The 18327-nt window shown below is 36.5% G+C and overlaps 1 protein-coding gene across 4 annotated transcripts in view; it reads right to left on the reverse strand.

Moving 5' to 3' along the window:
* LOC148645655 (C-Jun-amino-terminal kinase-interacting protein 1-like) overlaps positions 1–18327 on the reverse strand; it is a 46785-nt gene that overhangs the window by 25656 nt on the left and 2802 nt on the right. Inside the window, exon 1 of one of the 4 annotated variants that reach the window (XM_088611188.1) lies at positions 2356–2591. The exons of the other annotated variants lie outside the window; for them this stretch is intronic. Within the exon in view, the coding sequence (XP_088467314.1) occupies positions 2356–2423 (68 nt within the window). The 5' untranslated portion in view covers positions 2424–2591. Of the gene's footprint in view, positions 1–2355; positions 2592–18327 lie in introns of those variants that run through there. 4 annotated transcript variants of the gene reach the window in all.

An 18327-nucleotide genomic window follows, 5' to 3' on the forward strand; every position in this document is an offset into this window, starting at 1 on the left:
CAGTTTATGTGTCCTGTATTGTATGTGATATTGAGTAATAAGCCCCAGAACTAAAAAGGTATTATAAACAAACTAATCAGATCATGAAGAGCAATTTATATTTTCAAAACCAAGCTCAAAAGTTTGTGAGAAGCTACAGAACAACAGAAACTCTTGACCAAGTTTTTTGATTGTACGTTGACATCTGAAACAAACTGAACAAGCCTCTTGTACAAGCTGCCCAAGATTTACTAGGGGGAAAAATCAAGCAGACTCCTGAAGTTACTGCAGAATGACAGCTGTTTTGACATTGCTGCACTGGAGTGAGTTCAGCACACAACAGCTGCTTTGCACAACAAAACACTTCATGTTGATTTCCCCTACTTGGCTGTCTTCAGTTGGAGAGATCCTGTCAAAAGAAAGCCCGTGCTATCCTGAGTTCCTTTAAGGACAGCCTGTGCATTCAATCAAAAGTATAGCAGAGTTAAAACCTTGAGGTTTTCAGAGTCGATCTCGTATGGGATCAATTACAGGTACCATTATCACACAACAAAAAGGTTACTCAAATCATTAAGCATTAGATCTTTTTAGTTCCTTTTAGTAAGTTAACACATTTCAAGCATGGCACCAAAGTGAACATCAGAATTAATGTTGCTCTTCACTCTGCTGTGTACTCTGGTTGACACTGTAAAAGAGCACGACGGAACTTGTCACTGTGTGTATGTTTCTGCAGAGCCAGGGGCTTCTACATACTTGTTTCTTGCATAGGTCTGTACTCACACCACATGGATAAAACACTTGATGGACAAAATTTGACACGGATTGGGAACCGGAGATACTAATGGAACACAAGCAGGTGAGAGAGGAACATTTGCAGTGCAGGACATCATGGCTGCTGCTGAACCACATGTAGGTGTGTTTTAGAAAGGAAACAAGCAGATGTTGTATGAATGTTGTTTAATTAAACATGGAACTCTCCAACAAACCGGCATTTTGTTTTTCTGGCTTTCACATCTTGTGGCGCTATGATTTGAAAATTGTAGATACTGTGGGCACTTGCCTGAGCCAATGTCTGTACACAAAAACATTCTAGGAATGAGTTAACTCTGACATGCAAGGCGTATTCAAAGCCATTTGTTTTTAGGCAGTAGAACAGGAGTGGAAAGGAACTGAACAGTAAATAACATTTAACCAATTATTTCTAGCTAATTTCTTTGGATGCAAAACAGTTCCTGGCCTGTAATCACAATCCAGCCACAGACTGATCGTGTCACACACATCAATGCTGGGTGCTTCTCTCAGAAAAAAAACACACTTCTGTCTCACAATAATAAAATCCATACTGTCATTTGGTTTAAACAAGATTACAGCACGTTTGTAAGAACTAAGATCAGCATAGTGCAACAACCATGGATCCATGTTTTACTTTCTTAATCTTTTCTAAGTTATTATGGACTGCTCTAGTTCCTAAAGCCCTCCAGCCCTGCAGAGACCATTTCCAGCTGCAATGCTGTGCCCTGAAACATCTTGCTTCCTCTTAAGTACAGACAGTACAGACCTGCTTGAAGGTCTGAATTTAATGTCTATATGTTTGTAGCCTTGTATTTTCTCAGTGGCTTCACTTTTGCAGTACTGTAATTTCATTTAGATTCAAAACACAGAAGAGAGCTTTACTTGCAGCATAATACCGAATAGCACTAATACTAAAGATTTTGTTTTACTTAGTAAGCCTGAGTGTGAGCCAAGTTCAATATACTGTATCGTTAATGTAAACAATTATACATGTATGTGCTGAAAGATCATTTTGAGATCAATTTAAACATTCTCTAAATTCAGTTGTAATGAAACAACAAATTTATGCAATATAATTAAAACATATAGATAATTATGATAACCTGCTCTAGAGGTGAAATATACATTCTAAAAAACATGCCCTGGAAGCGAGGGGTATCCTATACTCGCTTTAACTTTTAATAGTTTCCAATACACTCCTAAAACAAAGTAAATGGTGAATAAAAAAGGGCTTATTCAATGCAACTAAAGCACTCACATACATGAATATAAGATCCTACTGAAACTCACTGGAAACCCTGAGTCAGAATCCCGCGAAGGGCACTTTTTAAAGTCAGTAACTGTTATTCCACAATTAAAAATCCCGTATTGCACGGTATAGTTTTAACCTGCCTCAGCTGGAGACAGCCCTTGTTTGGCTGCAGCATCTCTTTTTTTTCCCAAGGACATTACACAGACCCAGGCAAAGAGCACAGGACAGCCGAATCAGCAGACAAAAAGCGCAAGGTCAAACCATCGGCTCACGGCAAGCATGTTATTACACAGGAAACACCCATACAACAAAATCACAGCACTTTCTCCTACCATTTCTCCCACTGATCCTCCATCCAGCTCTCTCCTTCGTTAGACTCCATGACAAAAGTGAGCAACATCTACTCGGCAAAGCAATTACCAACCAGATCAATTTAAAAAGCAATTAGAGCTCCCCTTTATTCTAAGTGCTATCCGGAGTCCTCAGACCAGACTAGACTCTTGACTGCATAGCCAGCCACCAGCTTTCTGGGATTCGGACTGCTGCGCTTTTCTTCTTCTGGTATTAACATTTTCCAAGGTCCATAAACATACCATCAGCTGTTGCAAAAGAGGTAAAAAAAACTGCTGTCCTGTACAGAAAAAAAAATGTCAAAATGCTTTGTCTGGACTTTGGCTGGGGCCACTCTTCTAAAAAGCTCTGCTCCTTTATTATTAATGGATCCAATCGATAAAGCTCATGTTGCCACCTCCTTTTTGATCCCTGCTGAAAGGTGGATAGTGTTACTATGATCAATGGGGCTGGTACTGCCTAAATTCTGCCTCCTCATCTTAAAGGATGCTGTAAAGGTCAATAGCATTGAAAGCTGTTAACCCTGTCATTACTGTAGGCTTGTTTTACCAGTATACTGTACTTTGGGCTTCTGTCTTAAGGATAGTAAAGCACAGAACTATTTACCACTAAAATGAGTTTGCAATCTACTTACAGAACACATCTTGAATGTCAAACAATTCGAAACTGGTGCTGGGATGTGCATTCGGGGAAAAAGATTATTTTTAAGAAATCTGACTTAGGCTGACTCTAGGGAATAGTCTCTGGCTTTTATGAAAGGGACTCTTCATCACTGAAAACCCCTGACAGGCTCCTTATAATAAAAAAAAATGCTGCAGAAAAACAGGAGGGATGGAAATGCTGCAAAGGCGTGAAATGGTATCATATGTTGGGGAATTAACGAGTGACCGAGATCCATAGAAAGAAACAAAAAGACTGCTAGACTGATCTATATAGACATGGATTTTAATGGTTACTCGAAAGTGCTTTTGCCTTTTTTGACTTTACCTTTTCAATTGTCTGAACGTTTAATTTACTCTCTTCCTGACACTGACAGATGTTTTTCCAATCTCATTGATCCATTGAGAAAATTCAGAGTGATGTTCTTACATGATCCTACTGTAGTAAAGCCTCTTAGCGTTGCCTGCAGTGACCATAGGTTCCCCTGATATACAATACTGTATAGCCACCACTGTCAGTGTGATACCTCAAAGCTATTGATATAACCCTGCATTACACAAGGACACTGCACTTGGGTTGCTTCAGTAACACTACAGGACTATGTATTGAGTCAAGGACATACTGAAGTATTTCTTCTGTTTTAGCACTATTCACAAGCTTGGACATAAACATAAATGCAATACTACAACATGTGTATAGACACATTGTAAACACAAAGCCTGATGTAGGGCTTGCTATAAAACATATGGTTATGCAATGTGTATTCTTTATTGCGGAAAAATTAAATTATTTTTCTCACAATACAACATGTGACTTTGCATTCCATGGGCAGAACGCTGGCCAAAATATTAACATTCTACTCATCTACAAAATTTAATAGTGACAATAAGTCGTGTGAGTTTGAAAACAGACGCAAACCCAAATCAGTGGTAAGTATGATCCAATGCAAGAGTCAAAGAAGACTTTACTTATGGAGAAGCAACCTCAAACCTTCACTTTGTGAAATCATCTCCGCAAAAAATAGGAAAGACGTTCAATAGCTTCATTAACAACACACACAGCTGGGCCTTGGGCTGAGCCTTCACCTCGTTCTGTCATTTACCAGGAGCAAACTGTGGATGCAAATCAACACACAAAATATAATTTTTACAATTCCTTAAATGTAATGTTATTTGCCATGTCATCATGTTCAGAACGTAAGAATTGTTACAGAGTTCTTTCAGCCCAGTTATCCCATTTGCTACTTAGTATCTTATTGATCCAAGGAACCCAGCAAGCTTTTTCTTGAAAGGAGCCAAGGTATCTGGCACAACAACATGGCTGCACAGCTTGTCCCACACTCCCATAAGGCTTTGTGTAAACAAGAGCCTCCTATTCAGAATCTAAAAGGGACTCTTGTAGTTTCCACATTTGTCCTCAGGCTCAAGTTTCACAGTTATTTCTGAGGACATACTAAAGGATAATTCTTAAAAATAAATACATACTGTAATACTGACAGCACATTTTCTTAATATGTACAGAATATTCATATTACATTAAATTTATTTAAGGAGATTCTGTCCAGCAAATCATTTAAAGACATTTTAAATAAAGTTAATTTCATATTTCTTAAAATGGAAAGACAACATTCCATACCAATTGTTCTGAGAGCCCCGACAGTATTTGTAGTAATAAGCAAAATGTGAGCTTTGATATGTTTCTAACTCCTCTGTGACCAAAGCCAAAGCTCTACCAAAACAAATTTTTGTTTCTGGCAAATTTGTTCTCACAAATGTTCTGACTCCAGAAGGCTACATCTTTAAAAGACAAAAAACACAAAATATTGCTTCTGGCTAATTCACAACTCTTTTGTAGAACCCTTCCAGTAATGTTAATAATGAAAACTGATAACTACAGTAACATCAGAGAGCTTGCTTTGGTAGGTATGGGTCACAAATGGTCCTACTTGCTATTCCAGATGAATTCTGGAATGGAAGTATAATTTTTAAACATAACTTTATACTGCATATCCAATGTACAAATTGTCAAATTGTCAAAGGGATTTAAAAAATAATCTTCACATTCATTTTTTTCAGTCTTACAAATTAGTTCGAAAAGATCCTAATTACATATTAATTTTTAACCTTTTTATTTTACAGTGTGTTTGAAGCTATACTGTGACAGCCAAACCTTTCGGAAGATTAAAGAGTTGCTGTACACCCTCTGGTGTTGGGTATCTGAAATGACATTGCATTTAAAGTTGAGACCTAATTAAGGCAGCATTATGAACATTTAGTACAGATCTAAGGGAGCAAATAAACTCATCTTTTTTTATTTACGACACTAATATTATAGCATTTTTACATACATTATTTATACTAGAATAGAAGAGCCTAAGGACATCATGTACAATCCACCTTTTGTCCTATGTGGAAAAAAATTAAAATAGTTCATCTTCTTACAAAATGTTACAAATAGAAAATCTGCATGGCATATGTAGCTTTGCTATGGTATCTCGTACCAAAATCTACTATGTTGTACCATGATTTTACTGTACTTTACTACACCTTTGCTTTTACTACAGTAATTTACATTATTATTGCAGGCTGTTCTGGTAGAACACATACTGAAACACATTTTTTAGTCATTTGCAATTAAAGAAACACACACAATTTCTTGCAATGCTAATACATCCCCTGGATTATACCTCCAGGAACATGACTGGACACCCCGGCTTTAGAAGCTCAAGCATTAAAGATGCATACTTAGAGGGCGGGTTCAGTACTCAAGTCCATACATCGTAGGCTTGAGCTTGGGTTGTGTTACCAGCCATCTGTGACAGAATTCTCCACAGAACCAAACACTGTAGAAATTGGATAGGCTTGAGCTGTCCAGAGGTATCATTGTCTTTGCAAATATAGTAGCAGTGGCCCCTGGTATTTGCCTTCAGCTGCAAATTAACAGGACAATCAGCGTAGGTGCATCACTCCTCCAATCAATGCTATCTTGTGTAGGAAATGTGGGAATGACGACAATAAAAGTGGATAGGTCTAACAAACCACTTGGGAAATCCCAGTCACATTCAGCTAGAGACATGATACAATTCTTAAAATAAAACAGAGCATTTAATTCCACAAGTTCTATTTTTGTCATGTAGGAGTCCACCTTTGCTCTGTTCTTTAGCTATGGTTTGAAAACACAGTGTTGTGTTCTTTTCTTGTACAAAGGTCACCCAAAGAATAGTGTTAAAGATTCTAAAAATGGCAGAGCAACAGAGAGATACTGTATGAGAGCCTAATGCTTACTGGTAAACAGGAAAAAATATCTTGAAAATATAGAAGATAAACTAACATATGTAATCCGAAAGGAGTTAACACCGCCACTTCCCATTTTGGTGCAGGAAAGCACATTCTTGTTAAATAATACGTTAGGGAAAGGACAGGAAATCTTACATGACATTTGATATTTGCAAAAACAAAATGCCTTATACCCTTCTTGAAATGCCACTCTCCATCAGAGAAATACTTCTGAAGTCTATCTGTAAACATTAGCATACTGGCTTTCTCTTGGGTGACATATTATAATTCTGATTTAAAAGGGAGTACCTTCTGTAACAGTGCAGTCACTGTGTGTCTAGGGCTATCACACACTGTGCCCTGGCCACTGCTGTTAAGCAAACTTATTGAAACCTAGACATTGATTATTTGTCCTGAGTATATCTTCTGGCTAAAACACATATACTTAAAAATAGAATATTTAATTAGCTGTGGGACACACAGTAGAATAAGGAAAAGTGAAAGGGTGAAAATGCTCATTTGTCTGCATGTGCAGTTTCAGAGATTTCACAAATTAATGTATTTCTAAATAAATTCATTATCTTCCACAGCTTTTTCTTTCAACACCTGTCTCTATATACAGACTATACCTATACAGTGCCAACAGAAATTCTACACACCCTTTCCAAAGTAACACGGTACCAATTCAACTTATTAAACACTTGTTCAGCCCATTTTTGTACGTTTTCATTTGGATTTACTTTTAAGAATGTCGGAGTATTTGTTTTTCACTTTCATGTGACTTAATGTGTCTTGATTTCAGGCGGTTAGGCTACAAAATATGTTACTCTGGAAATGCTGTGTATACATTCTATAAGCACTGTACATTTTCTACTTCAAGAGGAGACTCAATACTGATGCAGAATGAAAACACAACAGTTCAGTAGTTACAGCACTGATACATGCAGGAAGTTTGCAGGAAGAAATAATCGGTGCATCAGCAGAACGAGGGTAGCTAGCTGTGTGCATGAAAAAGATTTATGTGTTGGGATAATGTTGACAGCCGAGAGGCGGAATCGTCATCTTCTTTTGGCCCAAGAACATCTGGGGTGGCAGCAGAAAGAGTGCTGGAGTGTTTTATTCCAAGATGACATCATTTGTGGAGACATCCCAGAGAGCATGCAGAGAGCTGCATTGTTCAAGCCCGTGAGGGGAGTGGTGGAAGTGTGATGGTATGGACGTGAATCTCATTTAACATAAGAATGCCTTTGGTGCAAACTGAGGGCAACCTTACTGCTCAGTGATACACTGACACAATCCAGGAGCCACCAGTTCCTGGAAGCCTGTTAATTCAGAAGTATTGATTTTCCAGCAGGACATACATCTCCCATCTGAGACCACACAGTGCTAGGATTACAATGCCATGACTTCCAGAAAATAAGGTCAAGGTCCTGGTATAATGAGATATTCCTCCTGGTCTAAGATCAACAGAACATCAGTGGGTCCTGCCTACCAGTGCTAGCAACAGGAGACAACCATGGCTGGCCACTCCATGCCAGGTTATTTCACCTACAAGACTCTTACCTGACACTAACTTTGTAATATTTTCAGGCTGACAGCAGCATGTTCCATGCCAAAAAGGTATGATAAGATTTCCTTTTAGATAGATTTTTGTTTACATTTTAGCGAGATTTTGTTGAATATGTTTAAAAATAAGTTTGGCACAGTAGTCAGCATTGAGTTTATCTGCTCTCCCCGTGTTTGCGTGGCTTTCCTCTGGGTGCTCCAGTTTCCTCCCACAGTCCTACATACTGGTAGGTCAGTTGGCTTCTGGGAAAACTGGCCCTGGTGTGAGTGTGTGCATGTCTTTGTTTGTGTCAGTATGTGCCCTCCAATGGACTGGCGTCCCATCCAGGGTGTACCCTGCCTCGGGCCCTTTGCTTGCTGGTATAGGCTCAAGCTCCCCAGTGACCCTGTATTGGATAAAGCAGTTAGGAAATCAACAGATGGTATGTTTAAAATATTTGATTAATAAACAAGACCTGCGTTGTGCATTGGTATATTTTCAGTTTAATGTTAATATGCAGAGATTGACTTACAATAAATACTGTTTATAGCGACTACAGTACTTTGAGATGCCTAAATAAAACAGGAATAAAGTTCTGAAAATTGAAGCAACTAAATTCAAACACTTTTCTTCACATGCCCCTTTCAATAGTCATATTCTATACTATCTAGATAATTGATGATAAATGTAAGGAACATGGCAGTGAAGTGAATTATATTTTATATTTTTCATAGAATAGCATTAAAGCAATATCAGCTACTGAATATTTTAACTCCGTGCAGTTCTATAGCTTTTTTAAAAATCTTGTTTGATAGGTTTTCACAAATAAAATCAATTGTTCTGCATTTTTGTACATCATAATTCATATTAGAGGGCTTTCCAATACTGATAACGTAAAGAACACATTGCACAGTAATCAGAAAATCAAGACATGGTAAAATAAATAAATATCTTAATAAATATCTTTTTTAATTCACTTTAAGTTGTCAGCAGAGATCTTCCTGTAATTTAAAACTTGTATCCATTATGTTTTAAATTACCCATCCCCTTTAGGTCTCATTGAATATGAGAAAGCTGATGTAAAAGAAAAGCAAAAAACATGATAATGCAATTGTAAGCATGGGTCTACTTCTGGCAAATTATGTTTTATGATAGACACAAGCAGTAAAAATAACTACATTAATTAAGAGAAATGCATCTGATTTGGCCTGTGTACACTTGCAATCACAGCAATCAATCTTTTTCATGTTCTCCTTAGATTTTTATTTTTAATATATTAATTTCTGTTATCCAGCGGGACTATTCACCTTGCAATAATGGAATACAGTATAAACAATTAAAGCTCCTTAATATTTCTTCTCTCCATGGTTCCCTGATTGAAACTGTCAGCAAGGAATTATGGGCTATATTACGTATTTGGAAATTGCATTTGGAGCTTTCTTGAAGATCTTTTATTTCATCCAATAAAGACATAAGATAATTTTATTAAAGGAACGGAACACAATGAAAGAATTGATTCATTTACAATTTAACACCTCAGAGATTTGCAAGGGGCTCCCCCACAAAATCCAGGATGGTTTGTGAAAAGGTACTAACCTCCTGCTGAAAATTATTGTAAAGTACTGCTTTTTTCATGCTTAGATGAATAAATGCAGGGGACGAGACTTCGAACAGCATTCCACTGGCAGGAGAACCTGCTGCAGTCACTGCTGTTGTGCCCTGAGTGAGGTACCAGCCTCAGGGAGGTACCACTGAGGACCAGTGTTGCTGGGGTGTCCAGGGGGGAGTCATGTGCTCTCTAATCTGTTTTACTGTACAGAAACCAGGATGATGAGCCGCTGTGGTCTGAACTTTTACATCCTGCAGCTGAAAGCAAGAACCTAATGTTCAATTACCAGTAACTGATAGAACTGATGTACTGTTGTCATGAAACCAACTGTTTATATATGTTGACCATATAAAAATGCCTTGTTTGATCTTCTAAAACAAGAGTGACATTGTTATCGTAGGAGGAAATTGTAGCAGGGTAATAGATTAATTATCTCCTGCATGTAATTAAATAAACCACAAACTACATACAGATAGCTGATCGTTATTGAAATGCCTAAAGCAAATGTGTCTTTGGAAAGAGACAATAACTGTTTTTTTTAGTGCATTTGCAAATACAACATCTGCCTTCTTGACTGCAGTCTTTGCTTATTAACAAGAGAAAACCCCAGATCAAGCAACAAAGAAATGATCCTCTGGTTTTATCACAATGAAACAATAATTGTGGACTGAAGTAAGATTAGGCCAGGGAACAGTCCTGAGATGGTTGTTAATTGACTCCTCAAATTAACTCCTGCAAATTCCTTGTTTGTTTTGTAGTTATTTATTTAATTATTTGTTTAATGACTTCCAGCACTATTTTAATAAATTCTTCACAGCAATCACCTCAACGTCACCATTCAAATGTTCACCATACCTCATGTTCAGACTTCAGATTCTTAAGTTGACTATGTTTTATATATGTAGATAAAACATGTGGTCAGATGAAACACAATGGAGAAGAACTCTCTCTTTTTAAAAAATGACTTCTTCAGTAAGCAAGACAATTCAACATGACAGCCTTTCAAGAAGAGGATATTGCAAGGGAACACTAATACCACAGTGGAAAATGCCATCTTCGGAAAGGGATTTGTCTGGGAAAGCAAGTGAAAGATTTGTGGAATTCAATCAGGTTCTGCTTTGCATAGTGGCACCATTTACATTCACATTTTGCCATTTACTGAGCATTTAATTGCTCAGCATAGCAATTAGCTCTTGAATTTCTATCATATAGACATTTGCATGCTCATAAAGTGGCATTGTAAATAAGTATGCTTTCTGTCACACGGGATTATCTTTTACCATCCATACTAATCCATGTTCTGCCTACAATCTGTATCAATGCTAATTACATCCAGTATCTTAGCATATTGCCAGGAGGGGCCAGAGGCAGTTAAATCTGTGTAATTCAATAAAATGCTATGTATATTTTTATGATCTATTCACCATTCTCAGTCCATCTATGGCTAATTCACTGACAACTGCTTTGCAAGAATTATAAACTGTGTATTAATATCTGTGACAGCTCAGGAAGATTATTGGTGCTAAATCTGAAACTCCCAGTCATGCACATTTTGTCTAATTGCAGTGTTTGCAGGCTGGGGCTCCTGTTTCATGGTGAAGTCAAGAGGAGAAATTAATATAATTTTTAAATATTAAAAAATAAAAAATTATGTGAAAATCCTTTACTTTTCTTCATACGTCTGATTTGGGAATGCACACCTCAGCAGATGTGACAAGAGACAACAATGTCTGTACATCACATTATAATTGAAAAGATACTGCTTTCTTTTTTACTGACATCTTTGCTTTGCGAAGCATGGTTATGGTGTTTCTTGAAGTCCAGACCTCCTGTCTCACACTTTACAGTAAGGGGTTGAACAATGGGACTGGTATCTACTGTACGTAAACCACAGGTGATGCTGTATACTTTTCAGAATAATTTATTTTTGTCCATATGGAGGCCTCCATTGCTTGACAGCATGGTGCCGAGGGTGGGACTGACTGTGGAGTACCAATGGAAACATTTCTAGAAAATCATTTATGTGGATTTTCAGGTGCTTTTGTGGCTGGGAAGGGGTGGCATAGCAGAAACCATGACTAACTGATATTAGATGTTTCTTGTTCTATTGTTTGTGTCCCTATAAACCATAAATTCTGTTAACCATTTAGGGTAGCCCATCCTTATTAAGCAATAACCGCTCAAATTATAAAAAATATTTAGAAAAGAAAATGTGAAATGTTACATAAATCATAATGCAAATTATATCTACAAATAGAGTATGAGTGACATATCAGCATGGCAAACCTAATCAACAGATGGAAATTTTAAACATGGCAAAATAAGTGAATATTTGCACAATGTGTTTTGGAAGAAATATTAGCAACAAGAGAATCAAGAAGTAAACATGGTCCTTCTAAAACCGGGGCTCCTAATTCTTGCCCTGGTGACCACCACATCTGCTGATGTTTGTTCCAACTGAGTTCTCAGTTATATAATTTAACCAGTAGGGATTTTTTAAAAAAATTCATTACTCTTCTCACATTCTCATGTCGCCAAATACAGGCTTCAAGAACAGCAGTCAAAAGTTTCACGTCATATTTTTCATAATAAAGGATTCTATTGGTTCAAGCTTAATTGGAACGATTTAACCCTTTTCAACATGTCTTCAATATCTGATTAATGTAAGAGAACCAAGTAAGACGAACTGACTGTGGCTTTTGAGGATCAGAACTGTGGACCCCTGTACTGAAGCACTCTAGAGCCTAACGGTACTGTAAAGTAGCAGGAGGACATATAAATGATGTGGTGTTGAAAGGAGTCTCTTGCAATTGCCTTTTCAAAGTGCACCAGGCACTGCACAAGACACTCTGGGGAACACAGTGGGGAATACAATGAAATGATTACAGTACGTGACATGCCAAAGGCATCAGGCCAAGATAAACACTCATGATGTGATCTTCCCCATTGTTTGCTGCTTGTGCATGCTTCTCCCAAGCCTGGCCAGGATGCTTCTCTCAAAATCCACTTGTAGCCTAAGCCATTTAATCAAGCAGTTTATCCTAAGAAGAAACACGGGACAGGATTTAATCAGGCATTCCATATTTGGAGTTTAATACTTATGAGGTAAGGCAGAAAGGAAAGGTAATGCAGGATAACAGCAAGATTACATTCAGTGTCATTCTGCATATTCTTGTTTCCTCACTCCACCATGACATCAATCTAAACTCTTAGCTAAAAATCTAGGTACAGAAGTTCACATGTACTGGATTGTGTCAAACATTGCTTTACAGTCTATTAGTCATTAATATCTGCACAATTGCACTGTTTTTCTCAACAAAGATTCAACACCATTTCGCTCAAATAAGAGTTCTAGTAACCAGAAACAAAATGAATATTTCTGGAAAGAAACATGTACTGTCAGTACTGCACGCCTCATATTCTTAATCCAGACTGACAGCTATGTAATACTGTCACAAACAGCAGATGATTACCTTATATAGACTCTGCACCTCGACAATATCAAAAAACTTTGCTGTCATCTTACTATACCTAAAAAAGAATGAAAAAAGGTTTGAAATTCTATTATTTTTAAAACAATACAAAGTCATTCTTCAGTATACTGCTTCCCACCCTTTCAGAGGCACTCTTAAGTCTCCAAGAAAGAATCTGTCCAACAGGATTATCTTTCTACTGACCCATGAAGGTGGAAGATCATAATGATATTAGTCACTTTGTCAAAAGAGATTACAAAGCAGTAATTCAACTTGTTGTGATGCAGTTTCCAAGCTCAAGATTCTCTCAGCCTACATAGTCATAGGTCTCCAAAATTTCTGAATCATTTCAAGCCATCTCATAAATGTGTTTCCTATACAGCTTCAAAGAACCCACTGCATTAACACTGCTTTGTTCGTAGAAATTGAACCACAGAACCATGAACAAAAAACAACAAATGAATCAGCACCACTTTTCTTTTACTTCAGTTTAGAAGTTCGTTTTAGACTTTACACCTTAAACAACTGATAAAAGAGGTGTCGTTCACACACCAATTTCTTCACAAAGCCTGTAATCCTAAAGAAGATGCAGCAAGTGCATCCCTGTAGCATATCTCTTTGGGTTTTCACAACTACTGACTCCGATCAATACAGAAAAGGGAAAAAGGTTATATACCTCAAAGCTCCCAAAGCAGGAATCACTACCAGAAGGAATATCAATAGCATGCTCAATGAAAAGAGAGCTGCTCTGAGCCCCCATTAGCAATCCCAGCGGAAGGCTGTGTCAACATGAAATCTGGCTGGGTTCTCAGATTGTGATGCAGAGACCTCTTCCAGAGGGTTCTATTTACACAGAACACTAATTACAACTACTAATGTTATGGACTTTTGACAACTAGAGAAGAACCATACCATAAATCAAGTTCAACAACTGGTGATGGAAATCATGCAAAACAGTGATCAGGATTTATTTTTTTATTCAGACTATCCCTTACAATTTTACTCTTGCAGATACAGCCTTCACAGTGCAAAATAAAAAAAAAACCTGCATCCCCTGGGACTGGAGTATACTATAGCCTTCCTGCTTTTGAAGCAAAAAGACCTTGGAATGACAATGAACTCAGTTCTAGGAAGTTCAGAGTCCTGAATTTCACATGCAACAGAATCAATAAAAACTATCCCAAACAGCAGCTGTTGTACAAACAAACACAATTCACATAAGACTCAAAATAATTTTAGAGAGGGCCCAGGAATGCAAAATGTGTAGAGTGTGATGATATTATTATTTTACAAATGACCTCTTAGATACTTCTAGTGATCTGAGATATTTAAATCTTCTAAAAGCAATACCACACCCAGACCAACATCTTTCTCAGGTAAATGCTTTTGCAATTCTTCTGATGGATTTGTGAATTTAAGAGAGTCATTGAAATCTACTATAATTGTTTATTCACGTCTCCTTTCTATTACAGCAGAAGTCAAACCTTTATCTGAATGAGATCTTATGAAGATTGCGCAAGTTAGATGAAAGAGCACTATCAAGGTCAAAGAAATAACTGCATTTTTCCAGATTACATATTATAATCAATTATGTGCAACAGACTCTATCTATAGAGTTTTCACTGTATATCTTAAAAGATGTCTAGTCTTTGTCTGACTTACAGTACAGAAGCCTTATGCTACAAACATCAGGAAATCAAAAGCTGTATACAGGACTATGCATTTCTCATTCACTCAAATTGTAATTTACAGTACATATTATAATGTTTAGACATTTGAGCCTGGGCCAAATCTTCCAGGCTAAAACACCTAAACATTATAATATGTAAATGACTTTCAACATTATCCTACAGAGCTGATTGCTTAATAAAAGAGTACTGTACATGACTGCCCATGTAATTCAGAAGAAAAGGCTGGTTCTAGCAAAAGCAAAGACTACAGCCTATATAAAACGTTGGAAAAATCCCCAATTCACCAAATCACTGGCCTCCCAAATTATATATTTAATTTGAATTTTCTAAGTGCTTCTTATTTAAAAAACTGTTAATTTGACTACCATGTCTTATATATTTCTGGAATTGTGCTAATGCAATGCGTAGCAGTCCTATAATAACCCAAATTAGGGTATGTTTAGCATGAATGAAGAAAGCTATATCCCCAAATGAAATTATACTGGAATTTAATTATTTAAATTTAATTACTGTCAAAATGGAACAATAATTGTGCAACACCAGAAACACTGTATTTCAAAAACACATTTATTCCTACAAACATTAACTAATATGATGGGGGTTTTTTAGGTCACCATATTAAAAGCTGAAGCTATCCCAACACAGAACAATCTCAGGACTGGAAAAATGACAACTTTTAGCTGCAATCTTTTCGCTATCAATTGCAATGAAAAACTGCACACATTCCATGCATATACGATAAACTGTAGCTATAATTTAAAGATCAGACATGCACTATGAGTTATTTTAAAAGTATGTACTAACCTATCCTCTAGCCTTTTTCCTTACTGGTGTTCAAACTGATTGAACACTAACTGTATAGTACTGGACAAAACAATAGCACAAATATAATAAAGGAAAACGTTCAGCGAGATTTAATACCACTGTCAAGAAGCAGTATACTGTCAAGAAATCTGCCTTAAATGTCTTGCAGTCAATACTTAAATTGAGCAATTACATAAAGTCCAAAAAGACTCTCATGTTAAATGGGAAATCCTGACAGGGCAGACAGGTATTTTTTGATAGATCTTACTACACCAGCAGTAACGCCACAAAGCGTTTGTACTTGAAGAAGAAAAATAGATCACAGTGGTTCAGACTTGGTCCAAAATGTCTTCAGCAGTAGTTTTACTGATGAAGAAATAAATTGAAGAAATTGATGGAATAGGCTGAAAAACAATAAAAGACAAAAAAGGTCAAAGAATCCACAGTAACATCTGCTGTATAGAACATCCTCATTAAATCAATTTGAAAAGAACGAGACATATGGTCTGGAACTATTTTTTATAGGGTCTGTTATTAGAATGATTTTATTTCTATTGACCAAAACATGGTGAACAGAGCATTAGTATGAAAGAGGAAATATGTGCTTTGTAGAAGACTTCCTCTACAAGGCAGGGCATTAGAATTCAGAAAGCTACTAAAAAGCAGGAGCTTTCATATAATATTCCCCATTAAATAAGATGCACCATTCACTACTGATGGAAATAGAACACCTAGAGATGAGAGTAAAAGGTCCAGGGACATTTTCCTTCTTAAAAATATGGAAATGCTATTTTCTATAGATCGGTAAAGTACATTCAGTCATTCAACTGTAATTTGTAGAACTACTGTATACAATTTTACTATTTTTATTTCAGGTAGTATGTGTGTTCAGGTAATGAATCACATTCATTATGTAGACAAGACTTTCAAAAATTGAGTGAATGTGATATGTCCATATTAAACTGTAGCTCTTCAGCAGCAAGTTTTTGTTATGTGGTTATTTATTTGTGACAGAGAACAGTTTCCTTTGCACATATCTTTACAGATAGCACCTCATTGTTCTCTGCTCTGTGTAATCCTCAGGAATATTAAGATATAGTGACTATGGTCTCTTTATCAGAGTCTTAATCAGCTCTTTTGAGGACATTTGTCTGAAAATATGCATCTCATCTACTACAAGTTCAGATTCTACACTTGGATGAACTGTATTTTGTCCCTATTCACAGCTACAATTTATACTGTATTTGTAAGAAACATAAGCAAACGAAGAAGACTCGGTGAAATAAAGGAATGCATTTTAAAAGGTCTAATCCATAAAGCAATGCAAGATTGCTACTGTACTACATTACAACTATTACTTTATTTTTTATTATAGAATTTGCGCTTTACATTTGCTTAAATGGTAAACTGTATCAACTCAAACAACGAAACATATGGTCTAGGACTGTTTTTTTCTATTAGGACAATTATATTCCTATTGACCAGAACTGGAAATCTTTAATTTCTTTACATAAATATTAACATGAGGGCAGTGTTAATAAGAGACCACAGGACTTATTGTTGAAAAATCAGCTGAATGCTTATGGAATGGTAACATCAAAAGGAGAGCCAATCATATGAAAACAACTGATAACTACTGCCCAAAATGTTAGAATTGAACTTCTGTCAGATCACCCACTTAAAAATAGGTGGTAAGCAGAACACTCCTCAACACAAAGGCTGTTCACAGCAGTTTCAGAGTCAAAAGTATGTCAGTGATCAAAGACATGCCTGAGATCACAAGTGGCTTTCAGGACATAGAAGAATGTGCCTTATGTTATGGGTAGTAATAAATATAACAAGTGTCCAATACAAAAAGAAGATGGAAAAGAATCTGCAACTACTTTGAGTGGATTGCACTTTTATAACATAAATGGCCTGCATTTGTCCCCAAGCCAAACAGAGTTTAAGGTCTTTGAGAATAAAAAATGCATGCCCGGTGTGCTGTGTGTGTGATCCACTAGGTACCTTAATTAGTCTTCTTATCTTATTAAATTTTGTTTTTCTCATGAAAAACAACATCCATGCTTCAGAACACAAATACTGCCTTGGACATTACATCAGCTCTAAATTAGGAAAACTAAATGTGAAATAAGGTTGTACAGCATGGGCAATTTCCCTTAATTACAAACTCAAAACACCAAATCCGGAGTGCTGTTTACTGTGCATTTGTAATCAAAGGACTTGAAATTAGGGAAACTGAGGCCAGGATTCTCGATCAAGATGTAATACGAGTTTTATGTCACAATATTACATGCATGAATAAGTCAGTAACAAATCAATAAACACTGGGAATTATCATCATAGATTTTTGCATGATATACTGTACTGTATGATTTGCCAAAGACAAAACTGTAGTATATTTAACATAATTCTGATATTTATTTAGCTCATATTATAGCTTATATTCATAACTCTTATATTGAATAACAGGACTAGCTTTTAGCAAAGTATAGTATTCAATGGATATTAGGATAACATTATAGTATTTATAATTTATAACTGTTAACATTCAATTGTTATTTAATTAGAGGTAATTTGGATAATGCTGTGTCAATCACAACTATACTATGTGAGCTCTACTAAACATCTCCATTTGTATTTATAATGACTTATTTCTGCATCACTTTTATTATATCACTAAAAATGATTGGCTGCCTGATAACAGAGAGATAGGTATAAGCATGTAGTATGCATGCACTGACCATTCAGATGAGACTTGATTTGTTTCCCAAATTTCACAATCTTTCCCCTCTTCTACTTTCTCCTTCGTTATCATTAATTTATTTGGCTAATGGTTTGATCCAAATTGAACTGCATTTGCACATATTTATACAGCTGGGTATGGTACTGGAG

This window comes from Lepisosteus platostomus, chromosome 18 (assembly GCF_059453375.1).
Source record: "Lepisosteus platostomus isolate fLepPlt1 chromosome 18, fLepPlt1.hap1, whole genome shotgun sequence".
Classification (NCBI taxonomy): domain Eukaryota; kingdom Metazoa; phylum Chordata; class Actinopteri; order Semionotiformes; family Lepisosteidae; genus Lepisosteus; species Lepisosteus platostomus.